General features: G+C 40.9%; 1 protein-coding gene across 1 annotated transcript in view; it reads right to left on the minus strand.

Annotated features, from left to right (window-relative positions):
• Positions 1 to 2,776: 2,776 nt before the first annotated feature.
• The window catches only part of pdgfd (platelet derived growth factor d), a 52,429-nt gene continuing 28,985 nt past the window's right edge, over positions 2,777 to 26,220 (minus strand). The window contains exons 3-7 of the mRNA XM_069147909.1: positions 25,938 to 26,115; positions 16,876 to 16,935; positions 13,937 to 14,144; positions 8,023 to 8,240; positions 2,777 to 5,710 (exon numbers count right to left, since the gene is read on the minus strand). Coding sequence (XP_069004010.1) covers positions 5,576 to 5,710; positions 8,023 to 8,240; positions 13,937 to 14,144; positions 16,876 to 16,935; positions 25,938 to 26,115 — 799 coding nt within the window. The 3' untranslated portion in view covers positions 2,777 to 5,575. The remainder of the gene's footprint in view (positions 5,711 to 8,022; positions 8,241 to 13,936; positions 14,145 to 16,875; positions 16,936 to 25,937; positions 26,116 to 26,220) is intronic.

Genomic DNA, 26,220 nt, shown 5'->3' on the forward strand with positions numbered 1-26,220 from the left:
CGAACTCATGCAGCATTAGAGTTGGAAAATTGTCAGTGATGCAATACTAAACAACCACTAGAATCCATTACTTTACCAATCTCGAAAAAAGGAAGTAGGACAACAGGTTAGTCCTCAATAATGGCTGCTGTTGTGCACAAGCTTCTCTAATGGGCAGATGGATCTCCCAGAGGAAATTGTTAAGACCTGCCCACAACCAGCTGCCAAAGAAGGAGATATGAAAATGGTTTGAGAAGCCACCCCCATGACTAACACATGATAGCAAGACTGAAAATTGACAGTCCCATTAACATTGTTCACAGACATGCACTTTAACACCATTAGAGACAGGAAATAGTGGCAAATGACAAAAGGAATATAAAAAGTCGACAACGATAGAGGGTGGAAGGTGAGGCTGACAGAGGTTTGAATAAAGGTCCTCAGATTTCCCTCCATCTTTTATGGTTTCATTTCCTGGTTTCCCAGGTAACTGCAGGGTGATGATCTGTCCTGATAAGAAACACAAAGACACATCATGCAACAGAGAGGATGAGAGAAAGAATGAGTTGTCAGTGAGAAGCAAACCAGGGAAAAGCAAAATGAATGTGAAGCATGACTGGATTAAAAGGAAAGTGGGTAACTAGAGGAAGTGAAGCGGAGACCAACTGGATGGTTGAGCTGTCGAATTAGCACAGAATCCAGGCATAAGTAAAGCCTCCCTGATGGTACTGTACTACAGTCATTTTAAATGTATGCATGCTTAAGAAAAATTAAAACGCAGCCTGAGGGCAGCCTCCTTTGTAAGACAAAGAGAGTTGACATTTTGTGTCTGTGTGTGTGTGTTTGCCCACAAGGAAAAGATAAGAAGCTGCTGACGGACACAAAAACAGCCGTGTTGGAATGATGGGCTCAAACAAACAACATGCCCCGTCTCTCTCTGACCTTCTCTCTCTCTTTTCTGATTGATCTGCTTTTCTCCACCGTCTCTCTTTGTGTTTACTTCACTGTTTTAACCTTAATCTTAATTCCGGTCACTCTTGTTTATCTCGCTGGATGTTGCGTATTCAATCTTTCTCGTGTCCATAGGGACTGAGAGAAGTCCACTTTGCTTTGTTGAACTTCCTTTCTGAGGATAACTCTAAAACTAGTCAGTGACGGATAGACGAGTGGATGGATGGACAAATGTCTGGCTGCATGGGGGAGGCTGCTGTGTAATGATAACAGCACAGGAAGGGTTGCCACAGCAACAACTGGGACAGGAAACAGTCTTGAGAGATATAGAAAAGGACTTGCATAAAATGGTACAGTAATTGTCATTTGAAACAGTGAACCATTTCCTGTAGGGTTTGATTGTAGTCATCATCTTTTAAAGTCTGTGGCTAATGCTGCGTCCAGGTCATACATGAGTTAACATAATCACCAAGTCTGTATGTGTAAATGGGATTCATGTCATCATCCAGGTTGTATTATGTAATATGTTATGACAACTTCCTCTTGTCAACCAAATTTCTTTATTTCAGTTCATCACACACACATTTATTGAAGTGCCACTGCATGATGGATGGCCACAAAACTTAGTACAGACACTCGTGTTCTCTGGAGGATGAAGCCTCCTGACACTGGTGATTGCCTGACTTTTGTCTGACTGATATTTTAGATTTTTGGGAACTACTGGGTGAATGTCTCTTTACAGTGGCACATACATCTTTGGTGCTCACTCAACCTTTCCTCATCATCGGGTCAAATTTTATGTGTCCAACCAAAACCATTGACATTTATCAGCATAAGCTGTATTTAATGTTTAGTAGGGCTCGTAATTCGTGGGATTTGTCTGTTGATTAAAAAGATTTAACTATTCATTCTTTGTTTTTCCATACGGACTTCTCTGTCTCCACCTCCGCTTCCTGGACCTCTCGTCGTCCCCGTCCACCAGCAGAAGTCCGCCGGTGGAGACTGTTGTCCTTTAGAGACAGGTGTTGCGGTCAAAAACACCCCCTGTCTGGGCCTCATTACCCACCACCAGACGACTGTGTGCCCCCCACCACATTAACATTATTCCAGCCAGGTCCCCATCCAGTGACACCTGGTCCTGACCCCACCACGCAGAACCCTCATCTCAGTTTTGCATTTCAACCTGAGAGAGGACATATGAGGCCAATGACTGTTTTCAATAACCATAAACCTGCTCGACTTGTAGAATCTCAGAAAGAAAATAAGATGTTCAAAAATGTCCAATTATAGAAGAAGACAAGACAAAATACAGGCAGTTTTATAAAAAGAGTCTAAATCTGACTAAGACTAAATAAAGGGACACAAAAGTGACAACAGGCCAATTATTGAAAGTCAACTTACAAAGAAGCACAAAATGTTACAGAACATTATTTTGAATAAAAAACTTTTGCATAATTATTCATTTGAGGTGACATCTGCTTCGAGCAACTGGCAATGCAGCTTTGTGTCAACTGAAAATGACGTCAACTGTCTGGGCAAAATAACTGCTTTCAAACAAAACACTAGTTACAACAAACTCAGACTAATCGGTGAAGTGAAAATAAAATGATGATTCAATCTGTTTTTTACTTGAACGTTTCCCATGCGGCTCGACTGGTGATTCACAGGATCGGTTCACTGTACCGCTACTGCTGCAAAGTGATTGTGGAAGACTACAATTACTACATATTTGATTGGCTCAACTTCATGAACCCCTCCTGAACTTAGTACTGATACACTGGTCTTAAAAGCACCAAAACAAATTTGGTCAGAAAAGAAACAAAAAACAAATCACAGGAGGCAGTAATGCTTGAAATATTTTATTTCAATAAAACAACAGAGAAAGACACAATAAATTACTTCAGTAAAGCATAGAGTTTTTTTCATTGATATTTGTCTGAATGCAGCAAAGCAGGTTGATTTCTGTTCGTTAAAACTAACATCAGCAACTTTTCTCTGAGTTGACAGCACAAGCATTTAAATCCACAGAGCGGACACTGAAACTCCGGACCAAACTATTTGAAAGTAGGACAATTTGTAATGTTCCCAAAGGTCTAATGTGATGCTCTTTGTTGACAAGAATAAACAAGAATAGACAAGTTAAATGTCTAATTCTTGTGAATTTGCTGTAAAGAACTGGAGAAGAAAACAAAACAGTGACATGGAAAAAGGGGAATGTCACTTTGGAGCAACAATGGAATGTGCTGATAAGCCAATAAACTGGCAGACACAGGATGCACAGACACACAGACACACACACACACACACACACACGTCCCCCTCCCATACTTTTACAATACATACATGAGCAATTAAATGCAATCAATAAAATGTCTCTAAATGTCTTTTTTTTCTGTATTTAATCTGACCGTGGGGTTTGTTCACTGCCGAAAATACAACAGGGCGATTTAGGTGTCAGGTGCCCTCTGTGAAATTTGAATCAATCACCCAGTTTGTCTGAGCTTTGAACGCAAACCTCACAAGAAGACAGACCACAACAACTAACTGTGTGTGTGTGTGTGTGTGTGTGTGTGTGTGTGTGTGTGTGTGTGTGTGTGTGTGTGTGTGTGTGTGTGTGTGTGTGTGTGTGTGTGTCGAATGTCTGGGATAAATTACTTGGAATGTGCCTACTGACATACTTTTACAATATTTAAGAGTGTTTCCTATCCTACAACTGCCATTTGACTTACGCTTGCACATAAATATGGAGCGGACCCACAGCTGATCGGGTTTCACTGTGACCGAGGGGTCATCTCAATGTCGATGTTGTTCTTTTTTTTTTCTGCCTTTTAGAACAAAACAGGTGTGTGTAATCGTATTTTCTTTGCATAAATCCAGCCTATAAACGGGCCTGGAGCGACACACGGGACGTGACGAAGGCAGCGTGACAGATGACGCTGTCTTTTATTTCTCACAGCTGGATCGCGTAGATGGAAATGGCGAGCAATTGCTTTGAATTATTTCTCTTTTGCTTTGAAGCTTCTGATAGCTTTGATACCTGCACCTACTGTACACACAGCATGCACACACTTGCAGGTACAGTCACATCCCGGCCACTCTCATGCTTGTATCTGCTGCCAGCTCTCACAGACTGTTGGTAACCCTCCACCCCTCAAACAAAAGGACCTCTTCCTGAGCTGTTACAGGGAGACTGGCACACACACAAACACTCGAGTGTTTGTATTTTCTGCAGAGACCAAGGGCATTGCTGTAGTTCCACAGATCTCTGAAGACTTCCAGAACAGTGGGTCGGATTGTGACGCATATGAGCTCTTTCAAGAGGAAGAGAACAAGCCAACAAATTGAACATGCTGATTGAAACTGCTGAAAGAGCAGCAATCTCTTACGTGTTGTATATGTTGAAAGAGTCGTCTGAGCTCTCATCCTGGAGAGCTGAAAAATCTACAAATAGACAGCTTGATTGTCCCTTTTCTGTCAGCTGCCTCTCCCAAAAACTTCCTCCCTGCCTCTCTTCCTGAGTTTCTCTCCCTTTCCTCTGTTATGTGTTTGGGGGTCTGAGGATCACGGTTTTATCCGGCGTTAGCAGAATTTTGCTTCACAGTTGGAATGCCAGGAATGCTCAGAACACCAGGCCCAGAGCAGCGGCCTGAGCTGGCATCCTCTTTGATGTGTTACAGAGTGGGTGATGAAGGGAATGGTGTGTGTGTGTGTGTGTGTGTGTGTGTGTGTGTGTGTGTGGGTGTGGGTGTTAGAGACGGAGTCGGTGAGGGAGAAAGAAAACAAGTGTGAGGTGTGTGGATGGACGAACAGAAAGCGGGAAGCGGGAATATATCCAAAAACGAAGGTGTGCAAAACAAAAGAACCCGAGGGTGTGTGTGTGTGTGTGTGTGTGTGTGTGTGTGTGTGTGTGTGTGTCAGTGTGCAATTCAGATCTGCAGTTAGCCTAATTTGGTGTAAACTTCCTCCAACTCCTCTCCCTCCCACCTTCTGTCTAACACTCACACACCTCAACATGCTCCTGGCAGAAGAGTTGCTTGAAGTTTCTAGAAACAGTCTTATTTTTTTTTTGTGTGCAAATTAATACTACATTAAATCGGAGTACAGGACTTTACATAGCTGCTGGATTCAATTCAATTTCAATTAAATCAAGTTAGCATCCATCAAAATACTTGAATTCAATGTAAGTTTAGTACAATGATGGTGTTATTTCCTTAGAGAGTGGAACTGTGGTCAATTTTGTGTCCCAAAATGGTGTTTTTTTTTTTTTGTCTTAAGGTTTAAGTTCAATTGAATTCAAAATGAATGCCTTAGAAAGTTTACTACTATTTTAACACTTCATGGGGCTCGTGTGATCATTAAATGTGAACAGTGGACATTTAAACACCAAGTTGCAGGAGAGTTAAAGTACAAACATGTTTGGCTGGAAACATTAATTCATTTAAAAGTTTGGCCTCTACACAGAGAAAAGTAAGTGGTTTACTTGAAAGAACAAATGTCATAGTGTGTGACGCAGTTTATCAGTCAAATCATTGCCTTCTTCTTTGCTGCATGTTTGTCAGCGGTGCTGTTATTATATGAAGTTGCAAAACAGATAAAAGAAGGACTCATCCAACAGTTCCAGATGCACAAGCCTGGTGTGGGTGTCTCAGCGAGGGGGCTGGGAGGGACACACACACTCACACACTTCATGATGTGAGAGGAAGATTTCGTCGATGACCCAGCGCACCCGCGGCCTCTGACGGCTCGGATACAGGGTGGTGTCCGGGGCGTACTTCAGCACCTGGAGGAGACGGAGAGAACGGTGGTGAGGATGAAGAGATAGGAAAGTTAGTCGGACACAAATTCTTCCCCGACCAGTCGGCAGGTGTCGAACAGGCTTTTGTCAAAGAAGTCAGTAGTAGTTGATGTAGGGAGAAAGAGCATCAGTCATATCAAAACACTACAGGAGCTCAATCGAACATGGGAACGCTGCACCCTGAGAGGAATCGCATGCGTCACAAGAAGTTGACGCTGAAGAAGCGAGGCAAGTCAAAATATAGATTCGATAATAAAGGCAGGGTTTCTCGGGATTTAGTGGTGAAATGTGAAACTGTGGAAGCCCTGAGAAAACAGCTTCCCGTGACGTTGAGAGTTTCCCTGCCCCTGGTCTGAAATCTCTACACTGGAATTCCTCTATTATTTTAGCACTGATTCAGTCCTTCGTGCTCCCGGGGGAACCCTCTGGGACCTGCTGCCAAGGGACTCCATGCTGGAGAAAACGGTATGCAGTATCTCAGAAAACATCAGGAACTCAAAGCAAATGAAGGGCACAAGCAACAGATTACAGATATATTCAGATTGATTTATACAGTATGATGTCGACATTTTTCCGATGTCAAAAAGTTTGCTTGTTGTGGCTTTAAACAAAAACTTAACCATTATTTACCAATGCGGTGTCAAACTAATTGCTTTTAAAAAACTGTGTTTACAACAATAATCTATAAAAGTCCTCGTAGAATGAATCTTATAGTTGGATTTAATCAGGGTTTTACAACAACTGATCTGCTGCAGATGGCCACAATGTTTGTTTCTGATTCGAAAATAAAGTGCAAGTACAAATTGTGCAACAACCGACGCAGTGAATTTGTTCTGCAAAGCTCAATGAAAGCGAGGCTGCCGATGATTTATGTTAGGACTTGTGAGCACTGAAACAATAGTGTGAGTAATAAGGTGTTTACTGAGAAGTTAAGTCACTGAAGGAAGCAGGTACAGGTCTATGATTGGAGGTGAGGAGAAGAGGAGGATGGAAATCTTTAGCTCTCTCTCTCCATTATTCACACACACACACACACACACACACACACACACACACACACACACACACACACACACACACACACACACACACACACAACAACCCACGTTCAGGCTGCTCTACGCAAGTACAGTACATACAGACACAATACACCTTTTTCATGCTCTCATACACAGAGGCTTACACACACACACACACACACACACACACACACACACACACACACACACACACACACACACACACAGAGCACAATTACAACCAAAATCCCACTTTTGTCCACATTCCCATTGTATGATTTTTAACAGAGACAGAGAGAGCCCTGTGGGCCATGTTTCAATAATGAAGCGATGTAAGAACAAAGAAACAAAGAGATGGAGGGAAGTGAGAGAAAAGAATGAATGACAGGCTTAAAGAACAAGAATGGTGCATTGCAAAGGGATAAATTGAAAATGGGAATTGGGAGGAATGAAAGGATGATGGAAGCCCAGGGAGAGGGGAAGAGAGCGATACAATGCTAACAATGCATTCAGGAGGATATATGGAGAGACAGGTCCGACATAGAAAGGAAGGGAGGAGGGCAGCAGAGAGAAAGGCTGCTGGTGGTGCATTGCTGCTTCATTGTTGATGCAGCGCCTGCCTCTGCATGCCCAATTTCTCCCTGCTTTTCCCTGCTTCTCCCTCGCACCACGTCTGAATCTCTTCCTCTCTCTCACTCAGGCATTCCCTGTCTTCTGTCTTACTCACTCACCTTCTCTTGTAGGCCCTTTCAAGTGTGCAGCTAAAATGTGCTGTACATTTGACATGTCAGTCTCGTGTTTAAATAAGCCCCTGTGTCACTTCTCTGTCAGACCAGTCTAAGTTGAACGTTTTCACGTGAATGGAAAGATCACGGCGTGCACGAGCTCATGCAGAGAAATATGAGATGAACACCTTGCTCTGGTGTTTAAAAGCATTAACTTTATTTAGATTTGTGTTCTTAGGTACAAAAGAATATAATATATCTAATGGGTATATGTACTATAAATATGTACGTGTCTGTTAGATCTACGACAAGGGGTTTTCTGGTCTTGTTTTGTGAGATGAAAGAAGGGAAAAGCCTCAGAGAACCACAACAACCAGCATGCATCAGGGACCCTAAACTTCAATGCCACTGCTTGCAGTTTGAATGTGATTAAAAGCTTGTGAGCGAAAGAAAAAAAGAAACAAGAAACTACAAATGACTGTTGCTGTCTAGTCTGCGTGTGTGTGTGTGTGTGTGTGTGTGTGTGTGTGTGTGTTCATGTTGTGAAACCTACCTCATGTAGTTTGAGTATTGTTTTGGAGGCCTGACAGGTGCAGCCATTGTTCCAGTTATTAGTCCCGCAGCCACAGTTGCCTCCGCAGCGCTTCACCAGCAGACACCGAGGGAAGAAGACTGCATTGGTGATCCTCAGCTCCTCGCGCAGGTTCACGGAGTAGTTTCGAGGTGTACAGCTGTACCGCTTGACGTCGTCGTGGAGACGGTTCAGATCAACTTGAAAATGAGAGGGGAAAAGTGAAAATAATAACTGGTAGTATTTTTTTCAGTATTGCTTTTTGTGTTTGTTATCAACTTCATTCAACTTAGGTGATGCTGATGAGAACACAAAGACACCACCATCACCTTGCTGAAGTTGTACAATATTAAACCACCACAAGCCAATTATAGTTTTTCTACTGTAAAAACCTTTAAAAAAAAAAAAATCCTTTTGGGTAAAGAAAGGTGAAATAGACAAGATATGCCCAGTTATTGCGTGTGTATTTCATTATGTAATTATATATATTTAAAAAATAACAACAGAAAGCTGCCCAAATTATAGGTTTAATGCTGCAGTTTTCAACATACCCAGTAGGGGGCGGTAGGTGTCTATAAAAACAGGTCAAAGGCGAAAAAAAAAAAAAAAAAAAAAAAAAAAAATCACTAGCGAGAAACCCGGAAGTAAAACAAGCAGCGTGCCAGGTCTGTCTACTAGGTCCTCAAGCTAGCAGCAGTGGGAATATTGAGTTGTTTAACCACTTTAAAGTTTATGTCAAAGTTATTAAAGACAGAGGTGCCGTGTTTCGGCGGCTTGTTGCCCACAAGAAGGTCACGGAGGACCAGCATTTTGATGATTAATCTCTGTTGAGTGCATTTTCATCACCATGAATGGAAACAACAAACTGTTGGAGAGACACTTCACATGTAGTAGAAACCCAACAATGTCCACTGTCCATGAGACTCAAATGTGAAGGGTTATTGCTTCAGAAACGTTTGTCTTGCGGCACTTTACTTTAAAGAGTCACCAACAAAATGTTGTGTTCTGGTTTTGTAAAAACTGACATTGGACATGAGAGCGATATATGAAGTAACTGAAAGCTGTCTCCATATTCTGACATTAATTGAAATTCCAACTGTACAATGTGCAGGTTCGCTGTTCAGAGAGACGTGCGGAGGAGTTGGTGGAGTCGCTCCGTGGGTTTGGACCATCTCAGGTCAGCTTAAACTAAAGTGTACCTGAACTGAACTGAACTGAAGCTACTTAGTTAAATGGAAAACAAAACAATTTATTCTCTTAACTATACTAAACTTCTCCAAGAAAAAGAAGAAGAGAGATTTTGAACAAAAACTGAAGAACAAGTAACACCGCCTGGGTAATAAGAGATACCCAACAGTGGGCGCTCACCTCTAGTATCTGAAGAAGAGGTCTGATAGATGGTGGATTTTGTTGTATAAAATATATATTATACTTTAAATAAATGTATTCTGTCCATTTTGACATTGTGTCTCAACTATCGTCCTGCTTACGTGATCTCTTTAATTTAATCAATTTGATTATAACAAGTAGATACAGAGATGTGTGTCATTGTGGAGATGCAGATGGAAGATTGAACCGCAAGGAGGATAAGTGAGACACACTGACTGATTCACACTTACAATGTGGTCAATAATGACTGATTATAAATGGTTGAGAGGTGGAGAGATAATTATTTATGGGGACAATTGCAAAGACGATGAGACAGCGTGTAGAGTTGGACAGATGAGTGGGAGAGAAGAGAGTAAAAAGGACAGAGAAGGAAGCAATTGATTGTTGATTGAATGTAGTAGTCGCCGTCTTTCTTTGTGACATCACTTTGGACAACAATTACCTCATTTGTGAACATGGGACCTGCTCAAAACAAATTTCAGGACAATCAGATGGATTATTGGACAAGCTGATGGGAAACTGGGGCACTGAAGCGATTGTCCAAAAAACAAGAACACCATTTTTGTTGTAGAAATGAAATAATGAATTATCTGTGAAAACCAATGCTAATGTCTAACATTGTGACGGAAGTTCAGTGTGACCGCAGGTAGGTTGCTGAACGGATGAGACAGAGCATTTAAAACAAACAAAACAAAGAAAACCGACGAGAGGACGGGTAGAAAAGATGAAGCGCAACGGTCAGTGGTGCATTGATTGCTGTCTTGATTGTGGCCATCAGCAGGGTAACAATCCTCCATACTGTCCACAACAAGTGGGGCAATTACACGACTGGATCAGTGATTCTTTACTCCAACGACACAACTGAGTCGTGCTGAAATGAGAATCCTGATGTTCTTCTTTAGAATTAAGATTGTGATTCTCTCATCATTTTTCCCCCCCTATATCTAAATGTTTATTTCAATGATTTACATGATAAAGAAAGGAAAAGCAACAACAAAAAAAATCTGATAGTACCTGATACAGGGCTGCAACATCCTCTGTGGACAACAGAAAGAGTTGACGCTGTTATTTTTAATTAAAATACAACAGCGCCAAGAATCTGACACTGAACATAAAAATAATCACCTTCAGTCTCTTGTTTTCTCTTAGTCACCAACCTTTGAAGCAGCATTTTCTTTTCTCTCACTACTCTCCCGGTTTATTATTCTGACTGTCAGTTCCTGCTCCTCTGCCTCTCACGGTGTAATGCCGTATTGTCGTTTGTTAGGGGAGATCGTAAGAGCGCGTGTTTGGATGCAGCTGATGTCACAAATGAAAATGCACCGGAGTCGTTGTCATTGAGAAGTGAAGTCTCATAGAGGCATGAATCGAGATCATGTTTTGAATGCTGTAAATTGTGCAGCCATTCGACTGGATAAATAAATGCAATGAAAAGCATAATTTCATTAAAGTATAAAATATATAAATGGCTGTGAGTACAGAATTGCAATCTTTGTGCCGTTGTCTTTTACCCATCATTTCTGTCTGTAGCTGTTTTGCAAAGATGTATTTTTCTCTGTAAAGTGGCAAACTAGTAAAATCATAATGTCACTGTTTTATTGTAAGTAATGCGTAATATTCAATAAAAGGCACCAATGTATCAGTTTTATTGGTATATATGGAGAAAGAAAAAAAAGGCCGTTCAGAAACCTTTTCAGCGTGCTTAAAGTAAAGGAAGGTAACTCTTTATTAAAAAAAATGCCAAAGCAGTTTGTGTAGCAGTTTGAATATTTATAATAAATATAATAATAAAAGACTAAATGTGAGGGCAGGGAGTGAAATATTAAATAATACAATAATTCACATCAACTGTTTCCAGTTGTCTGTGTGATTTATTCATATGCACTGATTAAATTAGGTATAAAAAGTTATGGATATTCACTGAATGATCTCCTAAGGTTTGCAGGAGTCATTCCTTCAGTGCCACGGGAGGCTCTCGTTGGACCACAGTCTGACACGTCGCTGTCTACAGAAACCACTTTCTGAGACGGTGACTGAGGAGCTCCCCTCGGCAAAAGCAACATGCCAAGAAAAAATTGCCGACGCGTTCACCTTTATGGTAGAGTGCGACTGTCCTCGGTCCAAAAGAAAGTACAGGGAGACGGCACCAAACAGCAGTGGCTTGAGCACTTAAACCCCCATAAGCCTCACCATTTAGGCCATGATGGTGGACGGAGCTCGTTCGCACAGAGCAGTCTTCACCACAGAGGAGCACTCACCCGTCTGTAGCTATTCAGGGTCCAAACCATGAATGGCTGCCCAAGAACTGGTTTCTGCTCACTGAGATATTCCTCACTGTTTTCTTAAGCGTATCACGGCTCTGTTCTTCATTCAACAGCTGTTGAAAAACTGTGTGACTCCACTCTGACCCTACCGAAGTCTTGTAAACACTCGGTCACACCTGTACAGATCACTGAAAGGAAGTAGACATAGAGTTTGTGTATGATAGATATTTTTACTGTTAGTTTATAGTCTCTCCCCCCACTACCTCCCAACAAGTATTCCCTCTAAAGCACAATTAGATCATTTGAGAGTTAAATAGATTAACCCTTTCTTGGAAGAAGTGTGTGTGTGTGTGTGTGTGTGTGTGTGTGTGTGTGTGTGTACTTGCAGGGCTGAGTTAGTGTCTGTTTGAGGGGAATAAGTGTAATCTCAGAGAGGCAGTGGTGTGGAACCCTGTCAGGCTGTGGTGGAAGAAAAGACGGAGACAGAATGAGCAAGCAAGAATGACTTTGTCACTCACACAGCCAGCAACATGAATAAAGTGTCGTGTCGGTGTGTGTGTGTGTGTGTGTGAAAACTGCAGTGTCTTCTGCTCCAATGTTCAACACGCATAAAGGGTGGATTATTATGATTTTATTTGAACTTGTTTACATATGCGGCTGAATGTGCGTGAGTTACATGGACTTAAGTGTCCCAATTAATATTATTGTCAGGCTCGCTGTCCTTCATGAAAGCAATAGTGTGTGTGTGTGTGTCTTAATGAAAACAAAGCTTAGCTGCTGACTGTGGCACATTTCTGCTCCACTACACAGGTTGAATTTCCAATTAGAGAGAGCTACACTGGTGTATCAAAGACCTGCAGCACCTATGCAGCCCCCAGTAGTCCTGCAAAATTTGCAAACTCTCCTTACACAGAGCCTCCTCATGCCAGCCGAGCGCACGCATGCACTGATAAATAGAGATGGATTTGCTGTCAAGTACAAATATTTACTAAAGTACAGGAGTGTCCTCGGGTAGAAAGTTAAAAAAAAAGAAAAGAAAAAAGAGAGCAGGAGAGAGATACAAAGGCGCAGGTGGGTCGATCTGCTGCACGCTCGAATGCTTTTAGACACACGTAAACACTCTCGGTCGCATGTTTGTGTCTAATCAGCATATTAATTTTCATATCTGTTCAAAGACATCCGCTCTGACTGTGCATCCTGAGGACAAAAGCTATTTCCTCAGTGACCCCAGATCATTGGCACTGACTTCACAGTAAAGAATTTCCTTGAAGTGCTCCTGTCTCACCTTAACTCTATCAGTGACTCACTATGAGAGTATCCTCTCCCCCCAAGCAACATTTTTTTTCCACATAAAACGAGCAGGAGCTGTTTTTTCCTTATAATGAATTTATAGAAAAATTTAAAACTTATTTCCACACAGATCATCTGAATTGCCATTTTTGTTTTCATTTCTTTGTTCAGTGCGTTAAAGTTAAGTGCACAGATATTTATTCTACTTTTAATTCTCCTTCTTTTATGGTAAATTTAGCATTTAGCGTTACAGGCACTCTACGTTTCTTGACACAGAATAATGTGGTTTTAGACGAATATGCACTTTCCCATTCGCATGTTTTCATTGGCTATCACCAGTGCTATGTTTAAACATAAGTCAACAATGGTGCCCCATCACATGACTAATGAGTCATAGACTTTGTCCTCTGCAGTGTTGTAACACTGAGTTTTAAGTATAGCCCAGTATGTGAGAATGGACCTCCTGCTGTGCGGGTCTGTCTCGGTGAGCGCAAGGCTTCACACTCTCCCCTCCCCTCTATTACACAAACCTAGCAGATACCAGCGACTGCCCTCATATTTCACCGCAGATAGTACCACCTCAGTGTAGTTTATCCCATAATGACACCATGTGGCACAGTAAAAGGAGACGCCGTAAAAGGTGACGTGAAAACGCCTTTCAGGAACCTCGAGGTTCCAAGAGAGACGATCCAATACCCGGTACTTTGGACTGGTATCACCAGAAAAAGTATCTACAGAGTACTATCCACAACATTTGCAAATGAAAGTGACTGAAAATCACCGAAATATGAGCACATACTGTGTTTTGTAGACGTGACAGAAACTGATAGAGTAATGCATGTGTTTAAGGTGATGCACATATGTTTATCTTAATGTACAATATACTTTTTTTTTTTCTTTTTCAGAAAGACATAGGTCTCAGATGGCTTGTGAAGGTTGCACATGTATCTTACTTTTATTATGTCTGCTTGCCAGATGATAAGCCTTGGATCTGTAATGTATGTGTGTTTGAGTGTAGATGCTGTCCAGGTCCTGCTTCCAGGTGTCTGGGCTCAGGGATTTGAGAAGCTGTTCCACGGTGTCAAAGGCAGCTATGGTTTTGTCTAAATCCTCCAGTGAGAAACGAGCCTCCTCCGTGACCGCCTTTTCTGCACCACTGTCCTGCAAAGGTTAAAAATTCAAGACAAAATTATTACATCTGTTAGGAATTGAACTCCTAAATACAGCAAATATTCATTTACATAATTATCAAAATCATTGGAACACTTGTAAAAATCCTTCTCGGGTGGGTCGATTTATTCTTTCTCGCACCGCGGTGCAGCACAGAGCTATAATATAGTCTCATTTAAAGGATTACTGGAGATCCAGTGGACACGTCACAGTGATGGTTTGCATCTTCAGCGAACGTGTCTGTTAGAGAATCAGTGATCTTAGTGTGCTGCATGTTTCTCTCAGGTTTCTGCACAAAGCATTTCTGCAGAGGAAATCCTTGGCAATGTTCTTGGATTCTGTCGATGAAATGTCTATTTCATTGTTTAGTCCATAGTTACAGCGAGGTCTGTTGCAGGGAGGTCGGCAGTGGATTGAAAACATTGGAAGAGATAACCTCCACAGTACTAACACGACCTACCACGAAATAACAGAACTTTATAACAGTCACTGTTGGTCGTTCTTAGATTCCTTTAAAATTTCAGTCTCTTCTCTCCAAAATGTAGCTCTTCTCTCTACCTAGTTTTCTCCCAAAATCTGTCATGCAGTTTTAATTGTGGCAATATGCTTCCGTTATATTTAACTGTGTGGTGAAGCGTGATTAAAAACACAAAAACCTTGGCTGTGATTGCAAATACTCCCCATGCACACTCAATCTTTCCACATACACCATAAATATGAGAGTAGTCTGAAGAAACCACATTTTACTCTGATGGAATCACTGTATTCAGTGCCTCAAATGAGCATCCTGGGTAGGAGATTTAACATAATCTAACTGGGAAATGCTACAAATCATTACATGCTTGAAAACATGAGCTTAACCCTAAATTTGAATTAAATTATTGTTTTTTTGCAAACCTGCTGTTCTTCCAGTGGAAAATCAACATAATAAATCCTTCTACTTATCCCACTTGTATGCAGTTGTTAGTGCCACGATTTTTACAACAATGCTTTGAATATTCCCATATATCAAGCACAGCCATCAAGAAGTCAACATGCAGTCTTCGATAGAGATATGAAAACATAAACATAAGGAAACAAGGACATTCTTGCTTTTTACATGATTTGTGAATGACAAACACACTTTTAAAGTAGATTTTTCTTCTTGAACACTCAGTTAAATGGAATCACAATGGTAGTAACAAAACATGCAGATTATTTTTGCATGGTCAGTGCTTCCTGATGTAAGGTATTTACAGATCTAGATTGAAGGCAATTGCCATTAAATCCTTATGGCATGTCGGACTATCACAACTGTGATAACTGCCACGCTCAGCAGTTACTTTCACAGAGGTGAAATTACGGGGGCAAGTGATGGGGACGATCTCCATAGCCTGTGGAAGAGACTTGGATTCATTACAGCTAACATGGGAACAGAAGTACTCCTATGAGACTCCATCCATCAATTATCTATACCCGCTTTATCCTGAACAGGGTCACAGGGGGCTGGAGCCTTTCCCGGCTCACTTTGGGCGAAGGCAGGGTTACACCCTGGACAGTCCATCACAAGGCCAACACAGAGACACACCGTTACAAAGACCATACAGGATCTCATTCACACCTATGGGCAATTTGTAGAATCACCAGTAGACCTGACAAGCATGTCTATGGATGGTGGGAGGAAGCCAGAGTACCTGGAGAGAACCCACAAAGGCCTGAGACTCAACATTTGTAATATTTATTGTAAGAACTTGAATATAATGACCTAAGGATAAATTTAAGTGTCACTCAATCTTTCTATAAAAATGTGACACTGATTCACTTAAAATAAATTACATCAGCTCAACTGAATAATTAAAATAAAAACTTTTAAACAACATTACTTTTCGAAGAACAACATCTTGTCATCAGATATATACTTATCTGATATGTTTAAGGTTTACAAATGAGGAGCCGAGAGGTATCTTCATCTTTAATTTATGTATTACAGCATGTAAGTGCCCAGTAGTATTTATATAGAATTAAAACATTACCAACATGAACTTAATATAAAATGACCCTACATCATTGGTAAAAACCGATGTAGCAGCTTTGAATTTAAAGCGGAAGAGCCCCACAAACCACACATCGACTTCCCAGCTGTACAGTCCTTGACCTGTCCATACATGCACACGCACCCACACACATATAACCAGTGTCAAACCCTGCAGAAAAACCTCCGTACTGCCCAACGCACACTAATTATGATGATCACATATATCAATGAGCTTCATTGCTCTTACACACAGACGCACACTAATTATACTGATTACATATACTTATAAAAACATTAATCCGAGGAAGCATGTCATTTTACATTCAAAGCCTCATCCATAATAAAGACAGTACATGCATGCATGAATGTTTTCAGTGTGGGTGTGTGTAGTGTTTATGTGTGTAGTGGCGGGGTTGAAAGACCGGTATGTTATGCGTGTTTGTTCCTCTGCAAAATGGTTTTGAAAAACACCAGCTTGAAAGAAGGAGAATAAAATAATTCTTAAACACTGATATTAGTTTGAAATAAATTTGTATAATCCTGTCAACAACCTCCTTACCTGACTTTATTTTTTGTAGTGTCAAACTATTAAACATTTATTTATTTTTATCCCCCCCAGTTGTTAATGTGGAACCAAAAATCCAGTTTGTTTGTTTAAATATACTTTTCTAGGACATAAGGAAAAGTGTATACGTGTGCATGACTCACCAACATAAGCACAGTGACGGCCTCCCAGTTCGTGTTGGATGCAGGCAGCGGAGAGTCATGCTGCACAGATAGAAAACAGAGATCACAGAGTAAAAGATCAGTTGAGCAGACAATGAATTAGAAACCACGCAGGAGACAAACAAAATTAAGGCCCATCAGTAAAATATAGCGGATATAGCGAATTCTCAGACCCAATGAATGTAGGATTTAGGTAGGACTAAAGGAACCTCTGTCTTGTGTGAAGGTGTTGGGACATCTACAAACTGTGGCTCTGGGATTAAGTAGGGGCTTCTGAATTACCTCCTCAAAAATCTGCATACAGAGGCTGAAGAACAAAATGTAATCCATCTGCTTAGTGTAGCAGAAATAAAAAAGTCAGATAAAGTATACGTCACTGATAGTGTGTGGTTAAGTTAAGGCAGCTAGAACAACTGGTTAAGGTCAGGTTGGGATCATGGCAAAGGTTAAAAGCAGATGATTTTTCTTTTAAACACTATTTTAAAGTTCAGTGGCTTGAAGGGCTGACAGATGGGGAAAAGGAATCATAAATGACCATATCTTTGACAAAATATCTCGATGTTGTAACGACATTGTTAAGACAAGTATTACGTCGCACCCCGTTTGGACTCTGTGTAATTACTTTATGCTTTGTTCTGTAATCATCCACCTGTAGTGTCCGCGTTTGCTTTATTTCCTGCCATTGTTCAGTTTCCCGCCGGTCCCTGTACCCATCTGAGTTTGGTTTCCCCGCCAGGTAGCTGTGTGTACAGGCCCAGCCTGTTCACCAACCAGTAGCCAGATTAGTATGCGGGATAGTGTTGGATAATGTCTGCGCCTTCCTGAGTTCTGTTCTTTAGCTGTCTGTTCTGTTTGTGTTTTTGGACGTTGTCTATTTTTGGATTCAGCTGCAGCCTGCATTCTCCGTTTTTCGTTAGCCTACATGACATCTTGTTAACCGGCCTTTTGTTAAGTACAGCTCGCTTTCACGGAATATTTACGATGACATTTTCTGCTAAATACTTATCTGTAATGTGGATAGAATGACTAAGTAGGCAAAGGTAAATAATAGCACCGCTAGAACAGCCTGGTAAGTTCAGAAAATTACATCACGTCACTGAAATTGAAACCAGGAAAATAAAATGATTTTGCCATAATCACAATACTACTACATCTGGAATCTAAGATGATGTCCAGTCTAATTGCACAATACCAATATAATATTGGTATACTGCCCAGCTGTAGAGGCAGCGTCAAGCATTTTGTGAACCTGTCCATCCATCTCACCCTCTTCTATGTGACTTTGTGGCAGTCGGTCTAGGTTGTGTTGTGGAGTGTATCTGTTCCATGGGATTGCACTTTGCCTACTGTAGATAATATTTCCATTAATTACTTCAGACATTACATTTGTACTGCACATACTTCCACACTTACTCAGTGTGTTGATCCTACAATTTCCACACGTGCCAGCAAAAGTACAGTTACTCTAAGTGATGGTTGAGGTTAGGCAAATAAAAACCATATATAATGGTTAGGATATAAATGGATGGGATGGAAATTCAGACTGATAAAGGTAAACATGCTTTTGCTTTTCAAAACGTTGCCCTTCAACAAAACTTGCAGGAGATGGGGTGGAGCATTCACAAGATATTCAGGTGTCTGCCTGTCTAGCTGGTAGACTGTCAGTTCAGTGTGTCAGCAAAACCCTAAAAGAATTTCCAATGAAGCTGGTCACAGCATGCCCTTGGATGTGTGTGTGTGTGTGTGTGTGTGTGTGTGTGTGTGTGTGTGTGTGTGTGTGTGTGTGTGTGTGTGTGTGAGACACTGTGAGATAGCAGTGAGACTCTGGTCAAAGCACATTAAGGCATTAAACACTCATCCGACTGACATATCTGGCACACATTTACACATGCCCTGTCTTTCTCTCCTTCCTCTTACTCACACACACACACACACACACACACACACACACACACACACACACACACACACACACACACACACACACAACACACACACACCCTGGGATCATCCTCTTTAATCACGCACATAAAATCTCACTGGCTATCAAATCTCTCCCCTTGAAGAGTCTTAAATACCATCTCTGGTCAGTGCAGAACAGTAAATCTGTCTCAGCTGCACTTCAAAGACACAGTGCCCTTACTTTGTCTTGGTGTGTGTTTGTGTGTGTATGTGCACGAATGTAATAGAGTTGACATCAAAGTCAGTGTGAAAAGGTTTTTGTTTAACAGATTCTCGCATGTGGCCTTTGGATAAATGTACTCATACCCATAAACGCACACCCGAGCCAGCTGCGAATGAGGTCAAAAGGTTTCTGTAAAAGTGTGTGTGTGTGTGTGTGTGTGTGTGTGTGTGTGTGTGTGTATGTGTGTGTATACTCGTATTACTCATGTTGTGGGGACATAAATCCCACATTTTTAGGGAGAAGACCTGGTTTTGGGTAAGGTGAAGTAAAGTTTGGGTTACGATTGGGGTTAGGGTTAGGTTAAGTCTCCAGGAAAAAAAAATGTAAGGCAATGTAATGTCCTCTTAAGTAATGAAAACACAACTGTGTGCAGGTGGGTACAAGCATGTTTAAAGATTCCAAGTCCCATTTCATTTTTAGGATTCAATGTGTCATGTCAAGCACATCTGGACCTTGGTAAGGATGAAATAAGAGATTGGGGTCATTACAGGACAACAACAGGGAGAAAACAGTGTTCTTGTTGAATAGTTATTTGAAATGTGCATACTTGTTGAAAATGTAACTCAGTTGAAAGTAGATTAACCCTTAATGCAGGTTTGTGTTTTAGTTTAATGAGAAAATGAGGTAGTTTTCGTTAGTTTGGTTTGCATAGTCGGTCAAAAAATAGTTTGTTCTTTTAGGTCTGTTGAATTTGATACATTTACTCTCTTATCAACTCAAAAACAGCACGTCTTAAAGACTGACTTTTGAATCGCATCAGTGTTGGGCAATGCAGCTGTTCTGCTCTGCTCTCTGTGTAGTTCACGAAGAGTGAAGCAGAGGAGAGACGGGTGGTTCTTAATTCGACCACAACGACTGCAAGTGAAATAAAAGGGTTATAAGAGCTCATCATCATCATCATCATCGACATTGACCCTCCAACACAATATTTGCGTTCTTTTCACACACCCAACCTGAGTCCCGACAGCGGTGAGAATGCTATCATTAGAAGCGCGGCTGATGATGCAAGCAGTCGAAGCCAGACCACTAGCAGCTCTCCGGCTGATACAGCTGCACCCACGATAAGCACAGGAAAACAGTCTCAGCTATCACATTTAAAGCTTAACAGTTCATGTATTTGCAGGTCGTGACAAACATTTGCAATATGGCTGCAGGGGTGAAAATCTTGGAGCCTGCATTTGAATCTCAATAAATGGGCCAGAGGTGTCTGACTTCTTGTGTCAGGGTGAACTGGAAATGTTCTTTGAGAAACACGGTAAACTCCAGCGTAGCAACTAAACTTTCACACTCTGTAAATGAGGAGTTGCAGTAACCTAATTGTTTTGTATTCATGGTTTTCTATGGGTTTTATTACAATGTTTTCATGAAATATGTTCCCAAACTACCAAAATTATACTGCTTTTTTTTGTTTTATATATGTGTTATATATATATATATATATATATGCTTTTTTTTTTAAGCATTTGGACTCATTATAATAGAAGTGGAAAAGAGCCAAAGAGGTAAAAAAGGGCTTAGAAGGAATAAATGTACAGGACTTTGTTAAAACATTGTTGTATTTAAAAAAAAAAGGGAGTTTTGTAAATGTTTTTCACTTGTAATAAACAAATAAATAGGGGACTTGTAAAATATTACTTCTTTATGTGTTTGTTCAAATCGACCTGAAAACCAGACGAAGAGGTAGAAACAGGATTGAAACAGACTTTTTTGGAGGAACTGCAAATGGTGAGACATTACACATTCTGTTTTCTTTGTGTAATCCCCTCACTCATGTGTCTAAAGACCAATGTGTTGGGATCAATCAACAGAAATTGAATATGACAATTAACAGGTATTTTTTCCTTTGTGTAGACTTGCGTTTTTGTTACATTAATGAGCTCTTCATAAAGGCTTCAGGAGTGGATTCTCTACCACTCTGTTGCACTGCTATGTTTCTCAGTAGCACAGAATGGACAAAACAAAAACCTCTGGAGAGAGACTTTCTTATTTTCAAGTTTCACAGCCACCGTAGATTCTCTTGCACGCTTGGCAGCGGGTGGTGAGAGCAGAGGTGTGGTCTGCAAACTCACCCACTAGAGGCCACTCATTCCTACATGGGGGTCCTTAAATGCAAATATACTGTATGCTGGCATGGTTACCAAATTATGACATTATAAAATACAAATAACTCCTGCTGAAATCTCATCTTCTTTTACAAAATCCTGTGGTTGATCTGTTTTGCGTTACACTACTGACGTACCGTGACAGTAGTTCAAGTGGTCTTGTTTAGTCTGCACCAAACTTTTATGTAAGTCTAACTGAACCAAACCAAATGGACAATTGCACCAGAGGATGTTTTGAGTCGCACAAGACCAGGTCAGGTGAGATGGCACCCTCGTTAATAATCTACAGATGAACTGATTAAACTTTTTTGTTATAAACGGCAGTAATAACAATAAAACGTAACGGGGATTTTTTTTTTCCCTTCAGATTTTGTTATGTGTCCCAGTAAAGAAACAACAGGGAACGTAAATAAGATTCTCTGTAAATGCCATGTAGCAATGCAAGTAAAAATCTGCAGCAATGTAACTCCATCTTTATATATAAACATACTATTGGACATACATGGATCTTTTCCGAGAGTTTTTGTCATCAGGTTCATTTTGTGGATTAACCGATTTTGGACTGTGTGATTTATGACCCAATTTGTTAAAGAAGCAATATGTTATATTTCATGAAATGTTGCTGTATTGACTGGTGGTGAGGGAATACATTCTTATTTACAGTAGCAGTCTAGTGGAGGGGACAGCAGGGACCTGCCCTTTCAACCTCCATTTTGTACGGTTGGACACTGGAGCAGCAGAGGATTTAGTGTGTGGTAGTTGGTGAGGAAGGCGAGAGCATTTCCCTGTCGACTTTTACCCCGCACGAGTAGTTATCTCGCCTACAGCCAAAGGACATTTAACTCGGTAGATAAATCACACTGGCCACCATATTTACTCTGTCCCATCCATGTCTGAGTCTATGAGCTAACAGAGCACTGAAAATACTTGCTGTCATGAAGCACTGAGGCTTTTTTTTTTTTTTTTTTTTTTTTTTTTTTTTTTTAACAGTTATACTTCTGTGCTTAAGCTGTACTTAGATATATTAGTATACCTCCTCTTACATTTAATGCAGTTTTGGGGTTATTATTTTACTCATTTATGTCGATTCCTACATTTGGGTCATTACATTACTGGAGATTTGTCAGCAGTAACAGTGAAGGTTTGCTTAAAGAAATGGGTGCAATGACACGCAAAGAAATGAGTACCACCAAGAGAATCTCACGCCATTAATGTCACAAAAGACAAATTAATAAAGGAAAAATGATTAAGATAAGTAAGCAAATCATGATGCATGATATGTTTCGGCTTCTTCTGGGCTTGTCATGGGATCGAATCGAGTCCAGTCTGTATGAGAAGCAGACATTTTGAACAACTCTGGAAGCTTCAATCATATGAGGGTTGATTCAAAACTTCCAAAAACTGTTTCTGTTGCACTCGAACAGGGCGCAGCACAGGGATGTTCATGGAGCAAGGGGAAGCAATACATTTTCATGACTATGTACCCCAAGTTACATCAGCACCAGTGTTACTGGCTAGAAACACGTAGCCCGGTTCATCGCTTCATAGCCAATCTCGTTCTGAAGGATTTCAAGGGTTTCCGTTGCCAATTTCCAGAGTTTGAGACAAAGTTTCATGTGGGCCCTCCACTCAAATCCATGATGAAATTGTCGATGCACATGTACCAGTGGTCCCAAAAACGTGTGCAGTACAAGGGATGATGTTGATCAAGCTACGCAATTAGGAATATTTACTCACAAAGGTTATTGCGTCCACCTGCTCTGTGCAGATCACTGTGTTGCACTCCATTCATGGCAACAGGAGAAATCTCTGAACTATTTAATCCACCCTAGTTTTTCCTGCACCTGGATTAGAGGCATTTACCAGGAGTTTTCACCCAGAATACATTACTGTTGCTTGTATGATCTCAAACAATAAAGCCAACAATGGAAAGAAAACATGCACAAATCAAAGCAAACAAAACTCAAGCAAACAAAATCAAAGTCCACTAATGTTCTGAAGTCTTACAAAGATAAATTTAGAGCTGCTTCTGTTCCCAATAAATATAGTTTGCTGGATTTGTGCTCTCATATTCCCTTTTTTGAGCCTTTCAAAAGAAAGGGCTCTTAAAATGTTGATCTTATGTAATCAAAAGCACTCATTACTTCATGTAAGCCTGCGCTGCAGATGACGAATCACACCAGCTAAAAACAAGATTTGAAAGGGATCAAAGAAAGACAATTTTGGGGGAAAACAGTGACATGAATAATAAGTAAGGCCTCGGTCTGACTGCAGTGTTGCCTGCAGAGGTTTTGTTTTTTTTCTAGGGTAGAGCAGCTGTATTTAGACACAAAGGTTTCAATTCAAAATGTATCCGAACTCGATGAGAATGATTCTGACCTTATTAGACCCCATTTACAGTTGTAATTTTAAATACCTCTTGTAAGGATGAAAGAGATGGATTTTAATACTCTTTTGTTTACATTTCAGCACATTGCTTGCATTTCCATTAGCCAGATATGATTGCAATCCCTCTTGATATTCCTGAGCTACACGGAAATCTACATTAAGCCCCACTCCAGCCAAGAGGGTGAAATTATGCTTGTATTCACACAACTATCTTCTTCACACAGATCATTCAGTCGTTGAAATGATGAATGTTCGGATAAACTACAAAAAACTACGACAAAAGTAAAGGAAGAGAATCGAAACACGGCAGCAGTATGATGCTCCTCTAATTAATGAGCAGCCATACAGGTTTATTATGAGCAGCAGTACTGTCATTTTTCTTGCTTGTCACAGTTCACAGCTTTCCATTTTGCCTCAAAGAGCACATTTTTCTCTGACAAATTTGTCAGTGAGGCTGCATAGATTCATTTCTGTAGATGTCACAACAGAGCATTACTCTATCCAGACCTGTCAAATCTAAATGTAATGTGCCTGGCCAGACATGAGCTGTGACATGAAGTAGCCTTTGCTTTGTACATGTTTCTGATTGCACTGATTGTGTACTGAGCTTTTATTATCTCTTTTCTCCCTGTATGCTTGCTTGTATGACTCCCCTCTGTCTTTCCTATCTTTTACACTGACTTTGCTTTACTTTCCCTCATGGTTTCTCTTTAATCTAGTCCACCACAATCCACTGCATATTGCTCACTACCTCAACGCTGCCCACCCCCCCCCCCCCCTTTGTCTCTCAGTTCAGGTTGTTTTAGTCATTAGCTGACATGCTGATACCATCTCAGACACCTGTTCTCTCCTTCGAATGCTGCTTCTCCTCTTCTCTCTCTGTCTCTCTCTTCCTCCTTTCCTCTCTCTGCCTCCTCTCCTCCTCCCTCTTATCTGTTCGACAGGTCTGGAGAGAACAAATTAGACCTGCTAAATTAAGCCACACACAGAGCTCCGGTCTAGCTGGAGGGAAGGTGTGTGTGTGTGTGTGTGTGTGTGTGTGTGTGTGTGTGTGTGTGTGTGTGTGTGTGTGTGTGTGTGTGTGTGTGTGTGTGTGTGTGTGTGTGTATCAGCATACATCTCTCACCAGCAGTGCGCGCGTGTGAAAGATGGAAAAACACAAACGCACACTGAAACACAGGAGCTCTTTGAAAAATGTGTAAAACTGATCAAATGAGATAAGCCTCAGGAGAAGGATTCTGCTTTAAATGTACAGAGGTGTGATTATTTGACCAGAGGAGAAATAACAAAGGCTGAGGAGGGAGGGACGACTGGGAGAAGCAGTGAGAGTCTGAGAGGGAGCGATAAGAGAGTTATTTGTGGTTTTCGCAGTGGTAGAAAGTAAGCATTTAGGCAAGTACTCTGCTATGAAGTGCTTTTACTTTGCCATTATGTTGTGGTGACGTTGTTATCTGGTGGTTTTGGTTGAGCAGGGCTCATTTAGCTCAAACATGCGAACACAAACTGTGATGACATGCTGAGTAAATCTTCCAATATCAAATTGATCAAATATAAGAAAAAAAAAAAAAGATGTTATAAAAGTGCAGGATCATCAGTAAGTACAGTATCTCTCCTCCTCTCTCTGGTCGTCTTGGCCTCTATTCCATCTGTCCTCATACCACTTTTTTTTTCTTGGATGATAGTCAGTGCCACCAGTTCAACCTGGTCTGTGATGCTATGTCTCTTCCCCTCTTCCTCCTCTGTACTCATAAAAGAAGAAGCCAGGGAACATCTTTAAATGCCTCTCTGTCTCTTTGCAGCTCTTTCTCTTCTCCTTTTCGCCTCTGATTACAGGGTGTGAGAACATCTTCAAATCAGAGTCCCTCTCTTTCTTCTTTCCTCTTCCTGACAGAATGACAAAGCTAATCTACTTATCCATTCGTTTGACAACCTTAAGGAGGAAAACATTTTCATCCTACCTCCTGCCCTCCTTCCTCTACCCCACCGTCTCTCCTCTATTGTCGAATGGAGGTGTGAGAAAAGAACAGTTTTGGCATTTTACTGACAGTGTTACTAGATCCTCCAGCTCTCATTTGATATATTTATCTCCCCATCTTCTTATGTCTTTACAAGTAAAACAGTGAAGTCCACATTTTACCTGGAGCATTGCAGTGGTACTCGGGTTGAACCCAATGTAATAAAAAAAATAAAATAAAAAAAAATAAAAAAACTTTTAGTTGCTTCTCAAATAATAGCCCACAGTTCATCACAAGCTGTGTGTGTGTGTGTGTGTGTGTGTGTGTGTGTGTGTGTGTGTGTGTGTGTGTCTGTGTGTGTGTGTGTGTGTGTGTGTGTGTGTGTGTGTGTGTGTGTCAGCGTAGGTCTCTCACCAGCAGCGAGTAGTAGACTTTGAATCCCGGCTTCACAACAAAATAATCATCAGACTTGAAGGTGACTCTGAGCATGTTGGTTTTGGAGTTGAGATTAGGTGGTGCCTTCTGCCCACACCAGCGACCCCAAACTATGGTGCTGGTCTCTGATTGGTCTTCCACTTCAACAAAGTCATACCTGGAGTGAGAGCGAGAGACAAAAGGAGAAGCAGATGAATACGTGGGAGGAATGAGAGAAAGTTGGAGAATACATATTGTACATGTACAAGAAAGTACAAACTCA

This window comes from Embiotoca jacksoni, unplaced genomic scaffold (assembly GCF_022577435.1).
Source record: "Embiotoca jacksoni isolate LCO1_2020_lvr unplaced genomic scaffold, fEmbJac1.0.p SCAF_14, whole genome shotgun sequence".
NCBI classification, from domain to species: domain Eukaryota; kingdom Metazoa; phylum Chordata; class Actinopteri; family Embiotocidae; genus Embiotoca; species Embiotoca jacksoni.